General features: G+C 31.2%; 1 protein-coding gene across 2 annotated transcripts; it reads right to left on the bottom strand.

The window, feature by feature from the left end:
- Positions 1-1,706: 1,706 nt before the first annotated feature.
- Positions 1,707-27,194, bottom strand: Mcad (Medium-chain acyl-CoA dehydrogenase). Of its 2 annotated transcripts, none has more exons than XM_085943671.1 (9): positions 27,002-27,194; positions 26,784-26,883; positions 21,513-21,680; positions 19,668-19,768; positions 15,580-15,660; positions 8,609-8,848; positions 7,726-7,866; positions 5,467-5,656; positions 1,707-3,067 (listed from the first exon to the last, which is right to left on the bottom strand). In XM_085943671.1, exons 1-9 carry the CDS (start codon positions 27,017-27,019, stop codon positions 2,835-2,837), a joined length of 1,272 nt encoding a protein of 423 aa, XP_085799797.1. In that variant the 5' UTR covers positions 27,020-27,194; the 3' UTR covers positions 1,707-2,834. The 2 variants fall into 2 exon arrangements, with proteins under 2 accessions (XP_085799797.1, XP_085799790.1); XM_085943664.1 differs by lacking the exon at positions 19,668-19,768 and adding an exon at positions 19,462-19,562.

Raw genomic sequence — 27,194 nt, 5'->3', positions numbered from 1 at the left:
AGAGCCCTGTCAGCCACCCCCTTTGTGGTGGCAATAGTGATTTCCAAAGTTCAGTCCAATTCTCGTCTGGCAAATAAAATTGTCTCGATTCCTTTTATTAGTGTTAAGAGTCTATGGCCGAATGTCTTCCACTGAGTAACCACCGATCAACGTATTTTGATAGGATCGAAAAGTGTCAAAGGTGGTCCGACGAGTTTGATGAACAAAAGTACCGAAACTGTTTTGGTCTTCAACGAAGCTCTTAATGGGGTAATAATTAGATTCATTTGTGAAAATTCGCATTCACATTCACTTGAAGAAATGATAATAGAATTCAATGCATATATCAAATGAAATAGTTTTTCAGGATACGTTTTTTTATGAGGTGATTCAGGAAAATTAACTTGTACTATGTAAGAGCGAACATTGTTTTGTCTAATTGCTTTTGAAACATTAAAAATACCATGAAAAAAGGTGCCGGATCGCCGTTCCACCACGTTACATTACAAAAAAAGCACTGATTATACCTATGCTTCTAAATAAAAACAGCAGCTTTCCCTGACAAAATTCATAATAAATACTGTCATAGTAGGAAAATAACCCAGTATTCAATGCTTTACCAAATTCACCACGGCAGAGAAAATCTATTGTGACCAGAGGTGTCGAAGGAAACCTTTTCGTATAAAGAAACAAAAAATAGAATCCCTGGACCTAGTGTTCAAGGAGTTTGCAATGCTGTTGCATAGGAAAATGCCACTACTGACAAAATTAAATAGGAGACAACACGGAAGGCTTCATCTAGTAGAAGAAGGGTTTCTTCAATATTTATTATAAAGTGAAATTATACACAATATGTATTCTCAAAAAATATTTTATTTTTACCAAAATCACAATGAAGTATTGGACAGTAACACAAATACAATATATGAAAGAACTTTTGATGATTGTTTTTACCAATATGGTATACTTACATACTATTTCTGGGCAGAGAAAATAAAAAAAAAAACCGTGTGCGTACTTCTGTACGCGCGTTAGAAGTTATACTTCTTTGGTGTAACAAAACAAAATAAGCCGTTACCCAAGTCTATTAATATTACAGTGGATTAGGTTGATGAAAACATACGCGATTCATCTGTGTCTCATAAAGCACATGATAATTGTAATTTAATTATTGTATTGGAACAAAACTCATCTTTACCATACAGCGGTTATAATAGATTCACAAGTGCCCATGATGAATTATTAAAAAATCAAATTTTAATATATTTTTTGAACTATTTACCAACTCAAAATTCACAAAATTTATTTATTTATTGATATATAATTTTACTTATAAATAATACTTACATAAATATAGCCCCAAATCTTGATACACAACCTTTATAATGAAAAATAAATATACACTCCAATATAAATAAAGCTTTATGAATATAAATTAACAGTGTAGAATGTTGTCTCCAGAAATTGTTTTATAAACATAATATATTTATTATGACACAATATTGGTTATGTTTACAACACGTGATCTTTACTTGGTTGTATTGAACAACTAACTAAATGACACTATGCACATGCACCCTTGAGACAGAAATGAATATAACCATAATAATAAATTATGTTACACCGGCGCGCGCAACTTCGTCACACGCCAATAATAAATTATGCGTTACATCGGCGCGCGCAACTTCATCACACGCTAAAAATACACTCTGATCGGTTTTACCTAACGCGCCAAAAGAAGTATAACTTTAAAAATATTTACATGTAGATAAGAGAATTTTCCAAAAACGCCCAACAGAATTTCTACCATATCTTCATTGAGAAAATTTTGTGATCTAGAATTTACAATACACATCACATTCCACAATACAGAAAACCTCGTTAATACGAATTCCATGGGACTGAAAATCGATGTATGGGAGAAAAATATTAAAATTTAGATTTTTTTTTTTTTTGATTTTCATTAATTTCGTTTAGGGTCATAGGTGCCTACCAAATTTCCGATACAATTCCTTCCTTCCTCCTTATTACCTTCATAAAATAAGTAATTTATGATGTTTTAAGAAAAGTCTGTCACAATTTTCAATGATTGTCTCATGAAATAGTGTACTTTATTATGGTTTATTGAATATTTTTATATGCTAGGACTCTAAAATCATTTCGAAACACGAAATTTGAATTAAAGGTATGGTTTTATTTGAAAAAAACGTTCAAAGGACTTTTTTTCACGAAAATTTCAAATTATCAGTGTTTTTATTAATGAGGTTTTACTGTATATGATCAACAATACATAATTCATTACAGTTAACTCACCGGACCGTAAAAACGCGCCTAGCGCAAAACTATTAGGTGGCCATTAGATATAATTAGCATGCTATTTAAATGTGGTAATTAATTAGTAATTATCAAGTCAGCAGTCAATGTGTTGTAAAAAATAAAAAATGCTTAGAAGAATTTTTGTGACAATATGTTTATACTTTTTGAAATAATATTACATAATACAAATTAATACATACATCATAAAAATATTCAACATTAATAGATACCAGAGTATTTTTATAAAATTTATGACATACCTATGTCTAATAACGATCTGATGATGACTTTAATATAAAAATATGATGTGAGCTTGAGTATTGCATATTTCGAAGATAGTTCACATACTATAATAATACTCTTGTGCTTAACAGATAAGTATAATGCAGTACACAGTAAAAATAAAACAGGGCAAAGTAACGTTGATAGGGCTAGTCTATGGTTGCTAATAAACCGAATTTTCAATGTGGTATATAATATTTATATGAGCGAGGGACAAAAAATAATTGAAATAAAAAAGTGTGTGCAATAGAATCAGACTATTGATTCTGTTTGGCGTTCTCAAGGATAACTCTTGAAATTATAATCCTTTGAATTTGGGCGGTTCCTTCATAAATTTGATAAATCTTGGCATCTCGCATCAATTTCTCCACAGGGTAATCAGAATTGAAACCATTTCCTCCAAACACTTGGACGGCATCAGTAGCAGCTTTGTTAGCAACGTCAGCAGCATAGCATTTGGCGACTGAAGCTGATAAGGTGTTTTTTCGTCCTGGAAAAAAGAATAAAACAATTAATAAAGAATAGCTCCAACAGCTGGAAATAATGACACAGCAAGTCCACATTTTTACTTTGAAAACATACAATGCATACAGATTATATGTTAACCCTACCATCAATCATTGCATAATATGAAGAAAGTATTTATCACGGAAGTCAACGGAATGCAGAAGTCAATTCTAATTGAGCATAATTTATTTAGAATGAGAAAATATTTGGTTGTAAACAAACCAAAAGTCACTACTTCAACATTTTTAATGATAAGACATTTCTACTAGAATTAGTGATCCGCTTTTTTCAATAACCCCCCAATGTGTAAAAATAATAAAAAAAATCGGTGTGTGTACTTATGTACGCCCGTCATAAGGTATACTTCTTTGGCGTAACAAAACAAAAAAAAAAGAAAACAAAAAATATTATCCCGCGTGCCAATAATAAAGTAGAAAATACGATAAAATAATTGAAGAAAGATATTTAATACAATTAACCCGATCGGCGCGTTAAGTTTCCATACAAAAGATGTGCTGTCCGCGGTAGGTTTTTCGAAATGTTATTCTTCGCTGTATTATAATAAATACGGCAGTTAAAAATTGTGGCTACAACTGTTATCATGCCTAGATACATAAGGATCCAAGTGCCACACTAAAACACATAATGGAGTGTTGAATTTAGCTGTGTTTACTTTAACAAAACTACCGTATTGCTTTGTTCCGATAAACTCTGTAGCCATTTTCGATGACAAAGCACTCGACTTCAAAACAAGTGCGCTGATGAAGACAATTAATCACTGACTAAATTTATTTTACTCGAAAAACACTTAAAAATGCCATAAAAATTATTGAAAATAATAGCTTTTATTGGTGACTTATGAATTATTGTTAATTAGTGTAAGTTTTATTGATGACAAATCCATTAAAATTGGATGGTAGTCACCAGTTTTATTTCGTGGCATAGATTGTGTCAGCATTTTACATGTTTTATGGGCCATTCTAATTTAAGCGTAAAGGTGAGTCCACACTGGTTGAAAATATTATAATAATTTTTTTGTTTTTTTTTTTTAGTGAAACTTGGATTTTGTAGATTACTTTTCAGTTTTATTGAGCATTGTGTTATGTTAGTGATTGTCATTTTATGTTTTGTAAAAAAAACAATATTTATTTTTTAAATTGCGTAAATTTTTCCAAGTGCTATAAAAACTTTTTTTTGGGTAAGGTTTTAAAAATTTATAAGCATTAAATTGTACGCGAAGATAATATGTAATATAGTTGAAAAGTCAATATTCCATGATTTATATTTTATACCTACCCGTGTGTGTTTTTTTAGCAAAAATGTATACGTTTTGTATATTCCTTCATAGTAATTCGTAATTTATTGGTAAAACTTGCAATCCTCTAAAATATAATAATATATATTTTTTCATTCCGTGTGGACGCATCTTTACTAAATATTTAAGACTTTCAATAATGAGCTCGATTTATGACTTTGAAACAATTAGGGAGACACATGAGTAATAAATGACATAATCCAGAACACAGGTTCAAGTACATTTTTAGAAATATTACGACAAATTTCTTTTCGTTTTTTGGTTGTCTTTTTCGTATTCCCGCACATGATGTAAAAATCGCGGTGAATTCAACTTTACACGGTAAATACTCGGCGCACACTCAACTCGAATGAAATATATTTTGTATACCTACTGCGCAGCCGCAAAAAATACCGCGTAGATTTGAACTGATGCAATCGTACCGGCGAATCTCGATAGATCGAGGGGGTTCGAAAGATCGATGTTAATGAAATTAAAACAACATATTTTTGACAAAGTTATCGATATGGCAGTACGAACACGAATCAGAGCATTTTTCAATACAAAAATTAATACTATGCGTGAAGTATTTCCTACTTTACCGACATTTCAATTTTCGATATCAACAGTTGCGACATCCGCCCAGTATCAGAGCTTATGTAAAAAACAACATATGTCCCATCCGCGGCGATCGGGTTAATAAAGTTTTGACTAAATGCGTAATCAAATTAAAATTATATTTATTTGTACATAGACGCCTACCTAATGTTAAAAACAAGTACCTAGGTATGCAGAGTTTACAAGAAATTGCGTAGGTCCTTTGATTGGAAGAGTGCCATTGCAATATGGTAAGTAGATCAAAATGGTCATGGTGTTTTTTTTGTCAACATTCAACAATGTTGTTCCACAACATAAACAATAATTAGTTTTTTTGAAAAATTTGCCAAGTGACTTTATACATGTATTATTATTAGTAGGTATATATATTATGTATTATTATGAATAACCACAATTCTACTCAATTTAACTACACCAATGTTTATATTGAATAATTATTATCAGTTTAATACAGAGCCATATTTTATTACCATGGTCTACTTCCCAGGCAGCACGTTGCCAAGCTAAACGTGCAGTTGTTACACCGACTGCCATGTCTGCCAACATGAAAGCCACTCCTTGATGGTGTGCAATTGGCACTCCAAATGCTTTCCTCTCAAGGGCATACTTGGTGGCTTCATCTAATGCTCTTTGAGCCAAACCAACTGCACCGGAAGCAACCTGGAACAACAATAAAATTATAACACTTCTAATATGTACATATTAGTCATTAAAAAAAATTGTTTCAACGTGTATTTAAGGCCTTCCCTACGTTTGTCAAAATTGCGTTCGGGTCCTTCAATAAAACATGTATCTTCCAAGCATGATTAAAACAAACTGATGCATATAAGGCACATCATTTTTTAAATAGGTACCTTATAACGTCGCTGTATATTAAATACCTCCTATTTGGTGATTTTGACGAAAATGAGAAATTGATACGACCTGATGCACATTTTTTTTCTCTACCATATGGATTAATATCACTTGGAAAGATCAAATAGAATCGATATTAGATTAATACTATGTGAGAGCATCCAAAATCATGCACCGTAATTAATCATATGTGAGCGTCCACCGCAGTAGATCAGTATTAAAATAATCTCAAGTGAACACGGCATGTTTACACATGATTCAACGTATTCAACACGGTGCATATAGAATTAATCCTATGTGATAAAAACATATTAAAAAAAAATATTATTATCCAATTTTTATTTATGATTAGGATCTACAAGAAATGTTAAAACAAATATATCATTTACGATTATTTTTTAAAACAGTTTTTTTCGTTTATCTCAGAATATGACTCAAACCACATGGGAGGTATTTAAAATACAGGACGATAAATGAAATTGATTTACAATTATTTCTTCTGTTTACGATTTATGTCATATAACTTTTCCAAATATGTACATGGCAAACAGTCACAGCTGGTCACAGCAGCCACGGATTTGGTCTAATATCTTGTACTTAATAGTAGTTAGGGTGCTACTTACTAATATGGAAAAACAACATCAACTTATTTTTAAATTCAAATTGACTAAAATATCTTTATTTTTTCTAAAATTGAAAAATATATCCCCTTATTGGCAATTTTTTTTTATAGTTTATAACATTTCGAGTGCTTAAAGTCAGACAACGTTATCTACAAAAAAGTGTTTTTTTTTTTTTTTTGAGATAACGTTATTTTACATTTACGGCTACATGATAGTCAAACAACGTTATGTCAATCTTTTGTAATTTCTTATTAAATCGTCAGTAAAGTTTAACGCTAACTACATAAGTTACCCTTGTTTTCATATTTTTTAAAAACTATCCCTATAAATTTTAACATCATCATAAGCAAGATAAATGTACAATACACAATAAATTATAAAATATTAACATTAGGTTTTAAATAAACATTTCCCTTGTTAAGTTACAAGAATCTAAAATAACGTTTTTTGGCTCTCCTGTAAAGTTGCACTTTTGTAGATAGTGTTGTTTGACACTAAGCCCTCGATTTATAATCTTAAACTATAAGGTTCTAAAATATTTTTGCCATAAGAGCATTATCATAGATAGCATTATAAGAACAATTGTGACTGTTACCGTTACTTGTTATTTTAGAAGATCATAGAAAATATTAGTTTGTTGTAATTACAACTGAAAGAATACAGTGAACAAATGAGAGGAATGCCCTTAACTACAGGTTTGGATAGTGACTGTATGGATGGATATTTAAGAAAACACAAAATAAACCAACAATTTTTAAAATAAAAAAGATCGACTCCGATTTCTATGCAGATAGGCATATCCGTGTATGGCGTGAATATGATGATAACTCTAAAAACATTAATTCTCAGGGCACCTTTTTGTATGTTTGGCTTTCTGTGGTAAATCACAAATGTTTTTAAATTTTGATTTATTGAGAGTTTACAAACATTTTACTAAAATTTAAACACATCCAAAAAACATATTATAATCTGATTTACCACAGAAAGCCAAGCATATTAATAGCTGCCCATAGTATATATATTTTTAGACTTATCAACATATTCATGACATACATGGATATTTAATTATATATCAGAAGTAAAAGATATAGACAGAGATTTGAGACAATGCCTAGTCTTCTAGAATAAAAATCATTTATTGTTTTCATAAACTAAAGTTTGATATTGATACAAGAAAAAGTACATTCAACTTTGACTTGATAAAATAAATAAGAAAAAAATTACAAAAAAACATCAAGAACGATATCTTACCGGAGGACGTGTCTGGTCAAAAGCCCCCATAGCGATTTTGAAACCTGCACCCTCTCCAATCAAAACATTTTCTTTCGGCACTCTAACATCTTCAAATGTGATGCCACGAGTGTCTGAACAACGCTGACCCATATTCAGTTCCTAAAATGAGTCACATACAATAAATTAAAGAAACAAAATTTATAAGAAACTACATAAATTAATGAAATACGATTGCAGCCTTCGCCTACAGTGATGATGCGACTAAAATTTAAATTACCAACTAGTTGCCCATGCGTACAGCATGTACAGGCGGCCCTCGAGTTTCGCAGAATTCGCTATTTCGTACATTTCTTAAAATTTAGATCTTTGTTGATAATGCAGAAACTATGCGCTTCCATGCAGTCGCTCCTCTCTCCTCCGCTCCCCGTCACCTTCTCAAATACGTAAAACGGTGGTATTTAACTATCTCTTGACAAGTATATAAAGAAAACACCTGATTGCTAATACGCCTAATTAACTTTATACCTATTGATAAATAAATATTTTAAAGTAAACTTATTCATCCTTTTTTAAATCCCTTTACTTTCAAACATACAACATTCGAATACATTTTCAGGAACCAATTACGTGCCAAAGTCGAGGGCCGCTTGTATCTCAGTGTTGATTCATTCACAGTACGCATAGTTTCTAAACAGTTTGCAACGGGTTCGTGGTTTATCACTAGAGTCACAATATGATGTTTTGATATTTATGTAGTTAATCATTAAACAAGGAAAAGTTGCCTTGAAGCAATTAAAATTTCTAGTGTAGATATTCAATAAAATGAATTTAAAAATTCTCAACACAATTATACAACATTTTGAAATGAAATTAAAATAACAGGCTTATATTGCCATCTTACCTTTCTTCCTGGTGTCAACCCGGGTGTGTCACGCTCTACAATAAATCCGGTGAATGCCTTGCTTGCTGGTGCCTTAGGGTCAGTGGAAGTGCGAGCCAGAACAAAGTACCAGTTCGCCACTCCGCCATTGGTAATCCACATCTTTTGCCCATTAAGGATCCACTCATCCCCCTTCAATTCGGCACGAGTCTTCACTCCATTTACATCAGAACCTGCCCCTGGCTCAGTTACACAGTACGCCTGAAGAGAATTTACAAAATTTATGTGAAAATGATATAGTATGCATATTATATTATAAAGAGTTAATAATTTTCAGATCAATTTTCAGATCAATCAGAATCTTTAAACAAACACGTATTTGATTTTAAATATTACTATCGCCTGTGATAAATGATGAAATCAACTAGAAATCAAAAATGTTTTCTTTTTAAAACTGCTAAATCACATGGTACCTATTCACCATGTCTGAATTTATTTAAATATGACACATGTTGTGAATGAAACACCTGTCATATAACTTTGATAATTTCCATGAACTGAATACTTTGAAAAGATATGACATAAAGAAATATTGTGTGAGGCAGATACTATTTTCTATTGCTACAGAATTGAGCTAGAGTTGAGATTATATTCAAAGCTTTTTGAAGTTATACTTCTTTAGGCGCGTTTGGAAAATGAGATCAAAGTGTATTTTTGGCGTGTGACATGTAACACATAATTTATTTTTTCACACAAAAAAACACACTCGATTGGATTGGAACCAACGATTGTTCGGTTATCAGCCGAACGCACAACCATTACGCCACAGAATGATACTGCAATCGTGACGATTATACAGTATAATATTGTAGTTTAGAATTGTTCCGTTGCTAGACAGCGAATTTATTATTGTCGGCCATTTGCAATTATTTACGTAAACAAACTATTAAACGTCATAGTGGCAGTTGTTACTTTAAAAATAAAAACAACGATAAATACAATTTTGTAATATAAGTTAAAGTGTATAGAAATAAACCAACAGTGTTCCAATAAGCAGTCCTTTTTCTTGAGTGTGTAATTTAACAAGATAATTAAGAGCTAGTCGAAGAATCTAGTTTATCACAAGTTGGTTTTTGTTTTGTTACGTCAAAGAAGTATAACGTCTAACGCGCGTCTAATTCGCCTAACATAATATGTTATCCTTGCCTTGGATCAAACACACATGTGGGATTCAAAACCGCACCAGTGGCTTCAGAGATGGGGGGGGCTCTACTTTATCATAAATTATCTACACAAACAAAAGCCATAATACAAGTATTTTTCATTTATTGATTTTAAGTTGTCGCACCAAATTACCATACATATTATTGTTAGTGTTAATATATTTTTAAAAGGGTAATATGTATAACAAAGGAGTACTATCTGTGATATGAGAAGAGAAAATCCATAATATAACAAACAACCATTATAAATATGTATGACAGACATACATTTTATTGTAAAGCAATTTTTCCATATTGTTATTTCATTAGCATGACTTGTAAAGTGTAATGTGTGGTATAATGAAGATCTAAATAAACCTTGACACACCATAATATTAACAAACATTAAAGTCACATATGTCACAGTTAATTTAAAGCATGTTTTGATGCCATCGGCTATGTTTGCCAATATGCTATCTTCGGCATTGTAGGTGTGTGGTCAAGTAATCAGAACGTAGGGCGGAAAATGTGGTACACCTCTACTACCTTTGATGTATGTGAGTGACAGGTTGCTAACATTTGAAAAGGAAGTATATTACCTTAACCTTTTTACTGCCAGTAGGCGTATGTATGGCGGTACCTTGCACACCGCGAATTGTAAAAATAAAAAAATTAAAATAACATAACAATAAATAACCTAACCGAATTTTTTTTTTTAAATGGTACATGTTCAAACATGCGCGTTAACATCATTTTACTCCCTACTTCAATTATAGTTTGTCAGTTTATGGCTACGGCCGTATGTTGTAGCTTAACCACTGGGAAATGCCAAAAGAAATGGCGTATTTCAAAAAAACACTACCTTATTCTTAGGTCAACAATTATTATAAAACAATCGTTATTCTTAGGATGTTTTAATGGTCAAAGACATGGCTTATAATCAGTGTCTTTAGAATTATCTTCGAATGTTTTAATCTTGCCCATTTTTTGAATAATAAAATGCCTAATTCTTGTCAAATTTGGGATCACAGAGATTATCAAAATACTTTTTTATAGTAAATATTTCACTATAATAATGTCGACATAAATTATACTAATGGTTTTATAAATGCGTTTAAAAATTAATAAATTTAAAAAATCTTAACACCAGTGCACATGCATGTACTGAAATATGACTATATTCTAAAACATTAGAGCGAGAGGTTTAAAAGAATACTATTTTATGTAATAAAAATACTTTATGCAGTCATCAAATGTTTAAAATAAATATAAAGGATAATAAGGCTTCAAAATTATATAAATAGATTATCTACAACGTTTAAGGAATGTCCAGGATCATGCTTTGAAAATGCAATAAAAGCTCCATTTTGACCTACACTGAGCATGTTCCCCCTTAATGCCATTAATAAACAATGAGAGAAGTTTTACCATAATTGGGTTTACATAAATTTAATGTAAGTACATATCGATATAGTGTTGATTGATTCCATATATGTGTGAGAGGTAAACTATGGTAAGTCCATACCCCAACTTTCCAGGAGATGGAATGGATTACATGTGTATCTGGTATTTTTAGTAGGATTTAAAATACCCACATTTCTTTTCAAAGTTGAAGGTTTGCCGAGCTTGATCTATTAGCAAACATAGCCGATGCGTCACAACTAAACAATTTTTCTCTATTAGAATTGTTAATTAAAAGTGACCAAATATTATATAAAAATAGATTAATGTAAATCAATATTTTATAAGGAATTGACAAAGCTGATCATGACAAATAAAGGTATATAATTGCCATATCTATGTTAGATTAGATTATAATGAGAACAAATCGATTACATATCAAATTTTTTTGGGTGTTCAGAGTAAAGGTTATGAATCATTATAATGATATCTTATTAATCATACGGGCAAAATCAAATACTGAGACTTATTTTTGATAATAATTTGGTTATATAACCTTTTCAAGGTTTGAAGAATATGATGACTGACATAAGATCCATAATTCCATTAATCAAACCACCTAAAATCAATAAAATGAGTTATAATAAGTTTAGTATGTTTGTATGTAATTTCATAATAGACCATTACCATTATGTAAATTCGCGCTATTGAATTTTTCGCCGCGGAAGACAATTTTACAACATCCCAGCCTATTCTACTAAAATATTAGAGGCAAACACATTATGAGTGGTTCACAGAATGTGGAAACAATTTTTGAGATGATTTTAGGTCTGAATTCAACGCAGGGGACAAACCAAACCTTTTTTCAAACAAATCTCCACACAAAGTGAATTTTTGGAGTTCTGTATTATAATTTGAAAAATTTAACAATCAAATTCTCACTTTATGCGTATCATACCTGGTTTCGCAAGCGCAACAACAATAATATGTAAATTACGATTAAATTACTTATTGCAATAAATTATAACTCAAGTGGAAAAATTTTGATCACTACACAATCTAAATTTGTGTATAATGTTAGTTATATGAGGTACTTATGTATATAAATAAAATATTATATTAGTATATTGCAATATGAAATAATAATTTTTTACGAACTCATTGATGAGTAAATTTACAGTGACGCATTATATTGCAACAAATCTAACATTGTCATGTTTCGATATATCATTATTACTCTGATCGTAATAATGGATCATTAATAACGCCATGATAATGATTATGCGCGCAAGTGAGAGATCACCAGATAAATCATATTTTTGTTAACTAACTCATAACAGCCTTGTCCGGAAACTTGTACGTATGCAGTTCGCCGTATCACACTTCACCGTGAAATGTTGTATTGGAAATATATGGCCGTATATTAAGGTGATTCATCAGTGAAACGGCAAATAATTTTCAACCATAGGCGCGACGAAATTTTGCACTCGCTCCCATTCCCAGAGAGAATGTAGAGCTGAAAACACATCATTTTGCTTTGTGATGGCGACGGCCGTAATAATTCTTAAATCGTGTAAAGATGACTTAAAACGTTACCCATTTACTTTAAAAAGAAAACATGTCATTGAATATATTATTATTGTTACTGATAAAACAATAAACAGAACATTAAATGGACACATGTTGGATTTATAAGACAAATTATATTAGGTTTGACATGCCTCATTTGCACCCGCGACCCGCAATCCGCGCATCGCCTAGCGACGATCTTTTTAGACCGTGTCTCAACTAAGGTATGGCCTTAAAGACCATCCAACCTCTTTGGGTCGTATAGTACAGACATAAAATTCATGTCTAAATAAAACACGGTTCTTGTCGGTTTACACTTTACACGAAGCCAGCAGCAAACAAATTTTGAAAATAGCCGATATACTGGATTATTTGTTAGGTTAGGTTTTCATTCTTGAATTCATGAATTTTGCCATTATCACCTATGAAAATTGAATAATGTTCATATTGAATCTAATAAAATTGATGACAGTATGGTATACGGTCATCTCTTTCCGATAAGAAAGCTCACGACGAACTGTGCCACGGTGAAATGTTTTACGTACAATTTACATGTAACCCATAACAGCACCTCATTTTTAAGTGGAATTATTTGAAGTTCAAAGACAACTGTAAGCCGGCTCGCACATCTAAATTCGTCTCGTCTATAACATGTCGAACACGTCGCTGTGACGTAATTGTTATTCACTAAACACACGTTATGAACCTTCGCACACTGTTGGAATGAAACATTTTAGCTTGAAAATAACAGCTGGTGTTGCTAGCAACAAATTTCACGCGACTCAGCCTCTGCAGGTAGCCTCCGTGTTGTGGTTACGCATGCGCACACGCTATGAGTCGGCTATTCCTATTCAGACGTCAACCTCGCCGGTCGCCGTATCTCATACATATCCACGTCCAAAATGGCAGATGAGCGCAACATTTACTTGGTTAAAAAAATTGAGAAATATTCATGTATATAATATGACTATCTAGGAGATGTGCCTAATTATTGATGGATGAACCCAATATTTTCACCTTCTACTTCAATTTCTGTGGTACATGATAATCGCTGTTTCAGAGTCTTGTAGCATTTTTGGCATTTGACGACTTTTTGAGAGGTTACGCCGTCGCTGTAGCTAAGCGCTTATGTGCACTGTTGAATATGCATCATACATGAGACATTCCTACAAGCTTTGATGATTTATGGCTGTGCTGGAGACGAGACCTGTTTAGATTACGTTTACGATTTATGTATAATACAGACGCAGATTTATGAAAATCTAATTAATATAATATTATATTGTTAACAACTCAATTCACATGATTGTGCTGGAGTCGATGTATGCATAATAATTATATGGTATACTATCACGATAACCATTTACTTTTATTTGTTTACCTTCCACAGATTCAGATTTCCTATAAATAAATATTGTAATGATTATATTTATTCAATAACGTTTATTCGGCATTCGGATTATCCGGTCATAATGTAATATAAATCGAAAATAAAAGAAATATGTAAGTATGTAATAGCGAGTTTAACATCTTTCACTGCCATTATACCTACCAGTAGGGATATCTAGTAGCAAAATGCGAAGATTTATCATTTTTATTTGACAGTTAAGCGCCCATAGACATCAAAAAGTGACCATAGAGAAAAATATTCTTCTGTTTTTATATAAGGAATACTTGCTTCAAATATACGAGCATATCCGAACACTGTTATTCGAATGGAGCATAATGGAACACAACTGAATCCGAATATACAAATTCGCAGGCAACTGCATGAACGCTTGACTAGTTTTATTATGGTAATAAACGGTTCCGGCGTAAGATGAGACCGTATAAACGGTTCATTTTGGCCTATTAGTCTGTTGTAATTAATATTTTCGTTCCGGCACCAGTTAAAGAAGTCCGATACAAGTAATGTCGATATTGTCATGTAAGTAAAATGAAAAGTAAATTACCATGTTCAATTCTAAGCGGAACATAATATGGACTTCAAAAAATGTTTTTCTTTAATAATGTATTTGGTGGTGGATTTATTTTCAATACTGATTCTTATGCATATTCAAATTGGTATTCAATTAATTGAAGGTAGTTTTTATAGCTTCTCAGTGCTACAAGAAATATTCAATTATGTATTCATTCTCTCGAAATATTATTCTCGTTTGAAGATAATGAGGCCATATCAGATCAAACTTTAGAATGGTTGCTTGCTTTGTATGGATTTTCAGAGGCAGTTTAAGAAAAAATTGTTAATGTGAAATTACAATTTCAGAGGGAATTATACTATCCAAGTTTACTGTTTACTTTATTGTATAGTAATGAACCATTTGATAGTGCCTATGTTTTGTATATTTTTTATAGTTTCAATTAGTGCACTTATTTTATTTTTCAAAATAGTTAGGTTAGGTTAGAGTATACGTTTTATAACTTTGCATTTTTTGCACTTTTACTACACTGATAAGCCTCTTGCCTGATTAACTCGCATAAAGTTAGATCAAACGATATTAACATGTATTAATATATGTAGTAATAAGAAAAAAAATTGATAATATGTTATGTAAAAAAAATATATTTTTAGAATATTATATGTATTAAGTATATCATTTTATATATCACAAGAGCCGGAGGGCAAAGTTATGAAGCGTATATTCTACCTAAGTATAATTACAACAGATATCATTGAAAACAAAGAATTAATGTATAAATGATATTAAAATATCATGCCAAAAGACATATTTTTTGTAAATTTTCAAGACCGACAGCCTTGTGTCTGGCAATGACCCTGGTAGTCAATAATAATTCATAAAAAAAGTAGATCATACTCACAGCTAACAGTGGTTCATCAATTAAACGGCCAAGATATTTCTTCTGCTGCTCTTTAGTACCGGCAATTATGACTGGAGTTTGCTATAAAATCAAAATTAATTATTTCAAATCATACAAAAGTAGCAATGGCAAAAAACAATGATTGTTCGTACTGGTGAGAATGTGATCACAGAAATTTAAGAAAAAATTGAAGCAAGACATAACGGATGATAATACATATAATTATCGCGTTATAAATAGACAGAAGAGAAGAGTGGAGACATTTCGAGGAAGCCTTCATCCAGCAGTGGATTGAAACAGGATGATAATGATAATATATAGAGATTCCGTAGTAATCAATACAAACAATCATTGTTTTTTAGTTTTCAAAAGGATACCATTCTATCACAATACGTATATTGTTTCTAAAAAATTAATTACTATAATATTAATAAAAATAATAATATTAATACTAAGTTCACAGTAGAACTATTGTAATAGCTTAGATTACGAAAAGAAAAAAAATCATAAATAAAGCAAACCAAATTTCAATCTACTTTTTTATGGTTACAAATAAATTACTGTTGAGTTTAATTGGTTTTATTATAGTGTAATAACGTAAGTTGGTCAAAAAATCTACGACAGTACAGTGTAAAGAAAACTACAAAATAGTGGTATGTGTTCGAACAACTATAACTTAGATTATTTACTAAGTTTAATTAACATTTATTGCATTAAAAAAATAAAAAATGTCCCCACATTATTTAACATCTGATCCATAAAACTCAATAAAACAAATAAAACATCATTTGTTATAAAACTTTGCAGGTTCAGATATTCTCTCCAGTTAGAAATAAACGCTGATGAAATGAAAAGAATAGTAAATGATAACACAATCACTCATTATCACATAATAATAGGAACACTTAGTATATATTTATGATAGGAAAGATGATTAGGTAAACAAACATTAATTGAAACAAGATAAAGGAAAAATATTAGCCCCTTGCCATCCTAGCACCAGAAATCAAAACCGTACAGAAGTTTGTTTCACTCACTATTCTAACAAACCATTTCAATGAAATTAAAGAATTTGATATTAAAAAATATATATTGGTATCCCCAAATATAAAAAAAAAAAAAAAATCTCAGTTTAAGCATGATAATACACATTATCAGACCTATCAATTTTATGATGTGTACACCACGATATGGATGCCTACGGGTTAGTCATAGCATGCATAATGGATTAATAATTGAGGGTTTGAATGCAAAAACAGATACAGTAGAACCTCTATAATTCGAAAAACGATAAATCGAATTTTGCCGTTTTTCGAATTTTTCGTCAATTTTAACCCCCAAGAATCATTTTTCATACAAAAAGTTCGTTATAAATCGAAATATTCGTTATTTCGTAATTCGAAATAAAATTTGGTCCCAAAGGCCATTTTTATCCATATAAATCGAAATAAATAATAGTAAAATACTTATTTTCTTGGAAAGTAATAAATTTAATGACTGCAATTAAGTAGGCAAACACCTGCAAATTTACTGATGGGAGGCAAAACCCAATGTTTAAGTTGTGGAAATACCCAAAAACTCCTAATATACTATGACACAAACGACTTATCCAAGCATCAATATTATTGCAGTGGATGTCAATCAAGGTTCATTTAATTGTCATTCATGTAAATTCAGAATCCATTATTTTATTAATGTGAAAAACATGTTGTTTTACAAGGTAATCTTAGCACATAGCCATTAAATGTTTTTCAGTGAAAAAAAAACATTTATTCCCGAAATTTCGTAATTATTAAGTAAAATGACATTTTTTTATAACTGACAGAATTACGTTTTTAATATGTATTTTAATAAACAATGAGTTTCTTTTCATTTAAAATTTAAGTTGATAACAACTGAATGTTGAGATTAAACTGGCAATAATGAATACACAGTGACCCTTTGTTTGATAGGACTACCTAGTTCACTAATTGACGTAATGAGTTCACTTGACATTTTTATTATTGTTTATAGAATATTAAAGAATTTTATTTTAAATAAGTACAATTTACACCTACATAGGTACCCGTTTTTACTGTGAATTTGTATGAATCTTGATTAGATTTTCATAAGGAACAACATTCTTATTTAAGAATTTTTATTCTTGGTAGGTACGTACCTATCTAACAGGATGTCTGATTACTCAGTAATTAGTGCTTAAGTACAAAGTGTAAAAAATACATATTTCAAACTAGTTCACCATTGAATTACTTTTTTCACTGGTAAATACCACGTAACACTATTTTTCAATACTACATCGTCTTTATACAAATTGATGAAAAAAAATTTTTTTTTCGAAAAATTCGATTTATAACGATTTTCGCTAATTCGAAATCCAATTTTTAGGGTCCTTTGGATTTCGAATTATCGAGGTTTTGCTGTATAATGACATAAAAATCACCCAAGATGGTATCTCCTTTAACTCATATTTTGCCAACTACATAATGTAGCAGTTAATTCAATTACGTGATTTTGTTTCTTAGGATAGGTGTAGTTATTTACAATGACATATTCATTTACCGTTATGGCTAATGTCCAACACTGGCGAGAGTCATTTAATTGACTAAGATATAAGATATGTGGTAGAAATAGACTTTCGACTCTTCTACAACTACTTTGAAAATAGAATAAATAAATGTATGTAGCGACCTCGAGATTTTCTCATATTGTCTGCTCTACAATATCATGTACATCGGGAATGGCCAGTGCGTCGATCGCGGACATAATAATATATTGTACTATTCTTGCTCAAGCGAGTCAAAACTACTCGACGTTCCAGCTCTTAAAATCCGCTAGTTCTTATCTTTTCTCTTACATAATATGATTATCAAGAAATACAGTCATGCGAAAAACACAAGTGATGAGCTTAAACTTGGCAGAAATTCTACAGGAAAACATTGATAAAATAAATGTAAATTCCTATCCTTGCAATTTGACGAGTCGGTAGATTACACGGATATCACACAATTATGCGTTTTTATTTGATTGGATTTTAAACACATGTCTGCTTCAGAATAATCAATAATTATTGATGCAATTTGATGTGATATGATTATTGATGTAATTATATAATAATTTATGTACAGAATTTATTTTAAGTATGTTTCCTGGCGAAGGGTTGCATGTTACTTGGCTACTACAAAATTTCTATTATTCGATATAGAGGTAAATTATGTAACTATGTCGAAATTACAGTTAATATGTACCTACTTATTTACCACGTAAGTGAAAGACATAATAATATTATATTATTGTCCTTAATTCGATTTTTTGTATCGTTCTTTTTTATATGTAAGTATAAAATATCTGTTTTCAAAATACATAAAATACATATTTGAATTATAAAAAATGGGTTTTTATTGTTCTCGAGTGATAGGTATAATTACAAGTTAGTGATATCAGTCGATCGCCATAAATAATTTTTTCAACTAGTCGATCCTAGAAAAAAATAAGTGTGGCCACCCCCTATGTACATGAATACATGAAATGAGATTTGAAAAAAAATAATGACAGACGACGACGTATTGCCTGCAATTCTACCTATTTTTTAAATGAAGATGATCGACATTAGAGTTTCAAATATATTTGAATTAAAAAAATCATTTTCATCATTCAATCATCATTCGAAAATTTGTGGAGCAGATATTTAGTAGTGTCTGCTCCAAATACTTAAGTCAATTCATGGATAGCATTCCACCTTTTCCTCACACTGCAGATGTGATAAAACGTTGAATCTGTTTTTCTAAAGCAAAACTTTTACAGTAAATATGTTTTTGCATCTGAACACTCAATTTTGGTTATATGATATGATACAAAAATAAACATAAAACCCCCAACACTCACACCAAGTCCACTCCCTTCCATAGCAGTCATGATCCCCGTACAACCGTAAGCCAACTCTTCAGCAATCATGCAGCCATCGAGCACACCCATCCCCATTCCACCTGCAACATTTCATACAACATGCATTACGTAAGCGATAAAATAATAACCTTTCCAGAATACACATTCAACCCTGACTAAATTTTTATATTGTGCCGAAGACTTACGCCAAGACTTGTGCTGCGAATAGCACCCAACATTCCACTGCATCCATATGCCAGCTCTTCATCCAAAATGCACCCATCAAATGTATTCATGGCCATACCCCCTGTGAAAATCATCAGCTTTCACTCTACGCTAGGTAATAATATGACTTGTCTATTTCCAAAATTTAACTCTCCATAAAAACATTTTATTGTTATGCATCTATTGACAAGCAGTAATGCTGCTTATTTATTTATCCCAGTTCTAAATATTATATTATACACCAAAAGGAAAAATTTTATTCCAATATTCAGTGTTTAGAACATACCAAACAAAACAATTGATTGCTGTGGAATTGACACACAATAAATTCTCAGCTGCATTATAGCCTCTTTCTAACAAACTTAACTGCTCATTTAAAATTCGTTGCTTAAAAAAAGTAATTATATTTCTTTCCATTATATAGAAGCTTTTATATTATGTGTAGACAAAAAAAAATTACAGCAAACAAGACCATTGGAATAAAAAAAATTACATAAAGGGAAATTTCTCTTTCTTGTCTGTAATTTTTTATTCAGACAACATTCAGACAACTTTGATAGTATGTAGTGAATTATTATTATTATTTTATGACATTTTAATAAAGAAAAAAATGCAGATTCTTTTATAAGTTGTTAGAATACATCCCATGTGTGTTATTCATAGCTTATAGGGAAACTAACAAAGTGATCTGATGGAAGTTATCTACTTTGATATTCCCATATTTTACATTGATTTATTTATAAACTTAGGTATTACTATACATCATAGTGTATTTAAAAGCAAAATAATGTATCAAATACATATATTTATATATATAAATAATATGATAAAGAATAGGGATTAATTTTAGTTCCAACATATATTTATTCCAAATATGATGGTGGTCTCCTTTATCAGTTTTAATGTAAATAGAAGCTTATTTCAAAATACAGTACTTTTGGCTTTAAAAAATTGTTTGATATTACTTACAAAATTTTTACAACTCTTATCTTTAAATCAGATTTTAGATAAGAGAATAGAGAGCCATTTTTCAATTGGTAGATAGTAAAGGTAAAATTGTACATATTCCCAGAGGTCTTACGTATATCTAAATAATTGAATATCTATTTAAAGAAAAATAATAAATAACCATGAATATCTTGTTATATGAAACCGTTATAATATAACTATATGTTATATAATTTTCTTAGCAAAAACAGCTGTCTGCCTCTAGTATTGGAAACGTGGATTAAGATAAATTATAACTGTGTATCTATATGTAAAAATGTGTACACCCACAGCATAATAAAAAGGTTTTAGAGACATTATAATATATATATATTGTTATTTGAATATGTACAGGTGCATTAAAACATCAAAAACTCCCAAGTTTATCGATTATCAACCAGCAATGACACTGTTTCACCTTAATTAGAGAGTAAATTTAATATTTATGGGTATCCTGCAACCACTATTAATCGTAATGATCATCCAGTATTGCGCTGTTGGCAAATAAGACCATCACTGTCGATAGTACAAAATAATTTTATAATTCCACAAGCAATCATTGTAACGTAACTGAATAAGCATAAGTAAAAATCAAAGACGGTGTTTGAATTATTTAATTTTTCAAAATAACTGTTCTTCTATTATGTAATATTATTTTTAAATATTATAAACTGTTAAATTTTAACTGTTTGCACATTAAATAAATTATAACAACATTTTTAGACAATGTTACAAAACAGCAGTAGTAGCTATCAAATGCAAAACTGAAAATGTGGAATTTATACTATTGTACAAACCAAGTAAATGCTAACTCAATTAATACAGATATAAAGCCTTACCGCAATGAGCTGGAATATGACCATTCATGAGACCAATGCTCCATGCTTTTTTAACCACGTCCCATGGAAATTTCCCTGATCTGTCGTATTCGGCAGCTACAGGGATAATCTCTTCTTTGGTGAATTTTCTAGCGAGATCTTGGAGAGCTTTCTGTTCATCATTGTATTCTGAAAGCAAACAGATTATCAATTGATATGTACATAATAAATTGACCAAACATAATATAACCACTCCTCACTATCCCAAACATATATAATCTTTTCAGATCTTTGCTTCATCACTAAGATGGTGATCACTGAAATTACAAGCGTTGTCAACATTCTCCTACCATCTAAAATTTAAATAGATAGTAACGATTCACTAATTTTATATTATTTCAACATAAATCTGATGACAAAATATTGCCAACTTATTATAAATAGATTAATGTCAAAATTTATTTAATTTATGAATTGTCTCTATTGATAAGAAGACCATTATTCACAAACACATCATCATCAATAATGACTTGGCAGAAACTTTATATGTCATGAACAATAATTATTAGTTACCTATTTGGCAGAAAAAACATGTGTAATAATTACTATTTCAAAATTATGGATAATTATTTGGTGACATGGAAACTAGGTGGGTAGATTATAATGACAGTATTTTGGTTGAAGGTAATGCGGAAATATTACTATACTTTTGATGTCTATATAATATGTCATGATAATGTAACATCTAAGACAGATTGAAGATATTTCATCATTAATTTTGTAACCAAAACCAAAAAATATGCTTGTGAAACAATTCAATGTTATATAGTTGGAGAGCCCCAACTTTTTTTTACACATTCTGAATATTATGTTGTTTACAGCTATAAATACTATTGTTGGTTACTGAAAGTGAAGACAATAAATTAGCAGTCCTTATTGCAAAATACAATAAAAAATCTGGATATATAATATATTATGAACTGTGAAATATAATATATGGAACTGGAAAAATAAATTTAACATATAAATCAATATTAAATTCCTTATGTCGCTAATACTATGATTGTGACCAAGTGTAGGTCGCTCATGCGTAAAAGAACCATGGTAAATTCTGAAAACTAAAGAAAGATGACCAGGAACAGGAGTTGGTGGAAAGCCTTAGTGAAGGAGGCCAGATGTTTGTGTGTTTATACTTTATGTCAACAATGTGAAATATTTTTTTTTGTGCAGACTATCATGTGAAATCTTTATATTCACTTTCTAACTTCTGCCTTGACACCACGCGGTTTAACCGGATGGATTAAAATACAAACACTGGAGGTTGTAAAAAGGAGATAAATTGCAGAATAGGGATCACAAAGGGAGCAATGGATAAGCAACGGAAGCACCTTAAACAAAATATGGAAAAGTTTTGCCATATTAAAATGGACCAAAGTTTGCCTGGTCAAGACTTTCATCTTCTCCAGCTCTATTATGGTGTTGAGACTTGAACCGTAAGATAAAATAAAGATATAAGATTAATGCCATTGAGATGTGAAGGCAAAAAGGACAAATAGCTCCGATCTGAAACAAATAAATGTGAAAGACTCCAAAATATGAGTTCTGCCTGAAGAGAAAAGAATAATTTGGAAAGGCTCATCGTCAGCGGAAACATGGAGAGTCAAAGAGGAAGGGCGAGGTCACCTACACAATGGTCTGACCAAGTAAATACAACTCAAGTCTCTCAAAAATTTTACGCTGGAGAGACATAATTAGGGCATTTGATAAGAGTCACAATTCGCAACAGTCAGGGACAAAAACTAAGAGGCTCATAAGCGTCCGAAGACTTACATTTCTGTAGCCATACATTGACACGAAGTTAAAAACTTTATTTCTTGAAGTACCCCATGATGTATCTGCTGTCACGAACAGAGACTGGAACGATGATAATAGAATCATAACAGTTAATTTTAGTGAAGCACCCTGTTCGATGTACAATAATCAGTATTCAATATGCAAATAGGGATTTGTAAACATATTATTATATGTGGCTAGGCTAGGCTTGTGGTTGATTCAACACCATCCTCGAGAAGAGCAAATGTGTATGTAACTAATTTGTAAGGGTTAGTGTCACAGTTCATCGACACCTTATAACCGGATGTATGCCACAAGCGTGTTCACACGCTCTACAAATCCGTGCATGCAAGGTTGACCCTAGAAAATGAGCGTGTATACATGCTGTACTTTACACTCACTACAGCTACCCTAGCCCCGGTCGGTTGTTTTCAATAAATTAATGCAATGTACACAATATACTGCCATTTCTTGTAATCATCGAGACATTTTTAACCAGTATACAAGTCTTTATGATATACTATGAATTATACAGTCGAAATTGGTTATTACGAGGAAGATGGCACCAACTGAATTTGCTCGTTATAAGCGGTACTCGTTATATCAGAGAATAGGAATTTTTACATGAGCGGTCACATAACAAAAAAAGTTAAAAAAAACGTTGAAAATAAAAAATCTAAAAATCATCGTAAAAATCCCCGAAACAAGCATGGACTTCATAAACTACAAAAGAAGTTGTTTATTGTAATGAACGCTGGTAGGTACCTACGGACTTCACAAACCTTGAATTTTTCAACCATGTGGGTGGATACTTTTTCATTATTGTCGGCAAAAACAACAATTAGACACTTAACTAGTGTCATAAACTTAATCCGTCCACCGGCGGCATCCTGTCCGATCGGATTTTATTGCTTAGGGTCGAAATATTTTAATCGATCGATCTATTAACAGCATTTTAGCTCAGTATATCCGATAAGTTGCTCGTTATAACAGTGAATAAATGTATGCAGAAAATCATAAACCATATGTCAACGAATGTCTTCTCATTACATCCGAGATCTTGCTATGTTCGAGATCGTAATAACCGAGTTCGACTGTATTTCTAAATGTTTATAAGGTTTTAAATTTTCATAGAAATTCGTGGCCCGCCTGATACCACCATTTTAATACCTCTTAGCATTTAAAGGAATAAACATTGTAGTACCTTTTTCAGGCAAGCCAACCAGAATCTTGACAGGCGACTAAAATCGCATTAATGTAAGTTTTTCTAATAATATAAAATCATCTTTGCATTTTATATTGTAATTTTGAATACTTGTTTATTATTGTTTATTGAATAACCTATAAAATCAAAAGGGTCTCCTTCAGATGAAAAGTTTAACCTTTTCAAAGCTGGCGTTGTGATTTCTAGCATCAATAAATCGTAATAATGTCAGTGAAACATAACACAAATAGTCGTAAAAATCGTTGACAAGTTCAAAAATGATTATGACCGAACCTAATATTTTATACTACTCTAAAAATAAACATTCATTGCCCAAATCTGATAAGAAATGACAACAAGATTACCGGCTACCTAAACCACTTAACAAATTTCGACAAATATTTATTTACACCCTACTTTTAAATATTATTAGTTTGTTTTGATAATTAATCATGACGCTATACCTACACTACACAGAACACATAAAATCAACACCAATGTTCTACGTAATAATATTTTTTTAGCACTTCAAAATTTCAATAATTAAGCTTTTCATGATATTATTATCTAAAACACAGGGACACACATAACGGCACATTGCACTTGGAACAGATATATCTTGAATACTTCCGAAACTTATGCATTCGGGATTTCAGCGATGGTTCTTGTCTTCTAATGTCTTCTGTATAATAGGTAGTTATTTGTTTTGATTACGATTCTGTCCATTATAATACTTGAATTCAAAAAATGTTTTGTAAATTCACTTCGATCAATGTAACTTTCGAATATTCTATTTAACAGTTTACGCACCAAATAGTTTTTCAATCACTAAAAAACAATATAACATATTATATCGCGAACTCGTATGGTTACAAATGCGTCAGTAAAATGTTTTTGGCGCACATGCACTGATTAGCGATCCGACCAATATACGCGGCAAATTTGAAGTGACCCGATGAGTGATATTTTTTTAATCCGAAACACGCTCCCGAAAAATATTTATTTAAATTAGATAGAACAAAAGTTTAGGCTATACAATATACTTAAACAGATGTCAGCAGGATGATTTTTGAAAAAATTAAATCAATATTCGAATTTTTCGCGGCTGGGCGAAAGCAGTACTGGGCAAACGATAATCGAAATGACTTAAGTCATCTGCCGCGCGGATGACCCGCGCGTATAGGCTGACTAAAATCAGTGGCCGCGTAAGAAGGGTTAAGAAACACCGGTCGATATCAGTGCTCTCCAGATCACCATTCAATAAATATGCTTAAACAGTTGTATTCCATTCTAACTTTATTATTACTCGACTATTTTTTCACTACGAATATGACTGAAATAAAAACTAAAGTAAAACAGAAAATAATAAAGATACAATATTATTTTGTTAATGTCGGACCTCATAGTACATAAAATCGTAATTAAAAATACTTTGTAGAAACTAAAATGGGTAGCCAAGATAAATGAAGTGAATAATTACATACCTACTATTGAAATTATTCATATTAGTAGCAGAGCTGGAAATGGAACCAGAACTGAGCCCCGTAACCGTGAGAATCCTTTCATTATTTTGGAACCGAAACCCTTACAAATCTCGGGATTCCTGAGATTTCAACGTAAAATTTTGTAATATTCTTATTCTAGTATTTTCAGTGATTATGCACTCATCCTGGAGCCAGTTATTTAAAAAACAAAACAATAATTAATTATCCACCTGGTAAGTAGGTAGATCTTATAAAAATAGTATGGACACTAAGCTTGATGTCCAACCTCTTTGATAGACACCTCCTTTTTGAAGTTTGAAAAATATCCGTTGATTTTATAGTAACTACTCCATATCGTCATTAAGATTAATGTGTTTTGAGACAAAAACCAAACCAAAACCTAACACAACCTACTATAATAAAAAAATAAGGTTTTTGGTCTCAAAACAACTCATCACAAAAATGATAATAACTTTAGCAAATATCCATAATACCATGAACCCAGGAATCGGGATGCCGATTTTTGATTTAATAGAATTAAACCCGGGATGGAACCAGCTATTTCACACTAAAACTAAAAAACAGTATTTTAGTAAAATTGCTTAAACTTTGTGTTTAGTAATACTAAAATTTTTCAAATGCCCATAAGTATCTCTGAATTTTTCAGGTGTGGAATAGGTAGAGCACCAAGGTGACATTATTATTTACGAATCTAATTGCAATGAATTTAACACAATCAAATTAGGCCATAATCAAATTTTTGGTATTTACCAAACCAAAATCCTGATTGAACTGCATCCTCTTGTGAAGACTTCAATTTTGCCGACGTAGACAATGATCTCAAAGCCGGTCGGCTTACAATCGTTGCGATCTAGAACACCAATAGAAGAATAAAACAATTAAATGTGATATTATGTCAGTAAATCAAACGTACAAACAATATCATTCGCATTACAATGTCTCCTGTGGGAATGTGACAGATTATTTACCTTGGTGAGCGAAGCCATTTCAGTTTGAGCACAAAATCAAGACGATATGTGAATACACTAAACAGATGTTTGTGAAAACTGAGTTATTTATATATTAATATACCAGTTTATTTGGATATAATCTTTCAATCTTAGGTTTTTATACGTGTCGGGTGAAAGTCCACAAATCTTACAAAGTTGAACTTTGAACGTC

The sequence above is a fragment of the Rhyacophila brunnea genome, unplaced genomic scaffold, assembly GCF_057557595.1.
Source record: "Rhyacophila brunnea isolate RB1 unplaced genomic scaffold, BYU_Rbru_1.0 scaffold_1, whole genome shotgun sequence".
In the NCBI taxonomy this organism is placed as follows: Eukaryota; Metazoa; Arthropoda; class Insecta; order Trichoptera; family Rhyacophilidae; genus Rhyacophila; species Rhyacophila brunnea.
Note: the sequence above shows the minus strand (reverse complement) of the source record. Positions and strands in the feature narration are given on the sequence as shown.